General features: G+C 40.0%; 1 protein-coding gene across 1 annotated transcript; it reads right to left on the reverse strand.

The window, feature by feature from the left end:
- Positions 1-286: 286 nt before the first annotated feature.
- On the reverse strand, positions 287-739 carry LOC109270255 (60S ribosomal protein L32-like). The gene has a single exon (XM_053895325.1). It carries the CDS (start codon positions 737-739, stop codon positions 287-289), a length of 453 nt encoding a protein of 150 aa, XP_053751300.1.
- Positions 740-1,138: the final 399 nt, after the last annotated feature.

A 1,138-nucleotide genomic window follows, 5' to 3' on the forward strand; every position in this document is an offset into this window, starting at 1 on the left:
AAGGACCAATTGGTAACCTCTGTAAATTAGTACAGATTGTTGGCATCATTTAGGATGGCTTTGCACTATTCCTTTCAGTCAATTGAGTTTCAGTGTGAGGCAGGATCAAAATATTAAAACCATCATTATTCTAAAACCATGACCCTATGAGTGTGCATCTGTGTGTGTGTGTGTGTGTGTGTATGCATTTACAAGACAGACACACACATACTGTGTCTGTGCATACTATTTATTCATTCTCTCAGTCTGAGCCTGAGCTATGATTGGACATATTTTTTTGAAAGTTTTATGGTTTTGTTAATACAAACACAATGTGAACACAACTGTCTGTCTGTTCATTATCTTCACTGTGGAGCCTGGCATTGGGATTGGTGACTCTGATGGCCAGCTGGGCTTCTCTTTCCACAATGGCTTTGTGGTTCTTGGAGGAGACATTATGAGCAATCTCTGGACAGTAAGATTTGTTGCACAACAGGAGGACTTCAAGTTCCTTGACTTTGTGGACTTGGAACTTCCAGAAGCCACTGGGCAGCACATGCTTTGTTTTCATGATGCTCTTGTAACCAGTGTTGGGCATCAAGATCTGGCCCTTGTATCTTCTGTGCACCCTATTGTCAATGCCTCTGTGTTTCCACCAATTACGTTTAATTTTGACATATAGGTCTGACTGGTACCAGATGAACTTCCTAGTCCTCTTTTTAATTATCTTGGGCTTTGTGAGGGGTCTGAGGGTGGCCATGATGCTGAGGAGGAGATGGCTGCCACCTCCCCAGTCATTACTAAGGAAGAGGGCTGGACATCTTTTAAAATGATGTACTAAGTCATGGTGAAGAAGTGCATGTATGTAATGAACATGTATGGCTCTTGGGAGAGAATTTAAACTGTGGAATGAGAGGGTCACACAGCTTCTTTCACAAAACATTAATAGGAGAATGATTTTGAGAATAAATATGTATCTACTATACAGCTAGGATTCTGACCCCGGCTTCCATGCATTTACAAACAGGTCTGAGGAAGTAAAGGGTGTAAGATATTAAAACAAAGTGTTCTTTTTTCCACTAAAATTTCTGAAAGTCTTTGTAATTCTAAAATATCACTGATTGGATTTTACTTTATCTTTTCAGTTCTTGTGGCTATT

The sequence above is a fragment of the Panthera pardus genome, unplaced genomic scaffold, assembly GCF_024362965.1.
Source record: "Panthera pardus isolate Hobbes unplaced genomic scaffold, ASM2436296v1 HiC_scaffold_6, whole genome shotgun sequence".
Lineage (NCBI taxonomy): Eukaryota > Metazoa > Chordata > Mammalia > Carnivora > Felidae > Panthera > Panthera pardus.

Excerpts from the sequence above, each read along its gene's own strand:
- LOC109270255 (XM_053895325.1), bottom strand. The coding sequence starts at position 739 with ATGGCCACCCTCAGACCCCTCACAAAGCCCAAGATAATTAAAAAGAGG.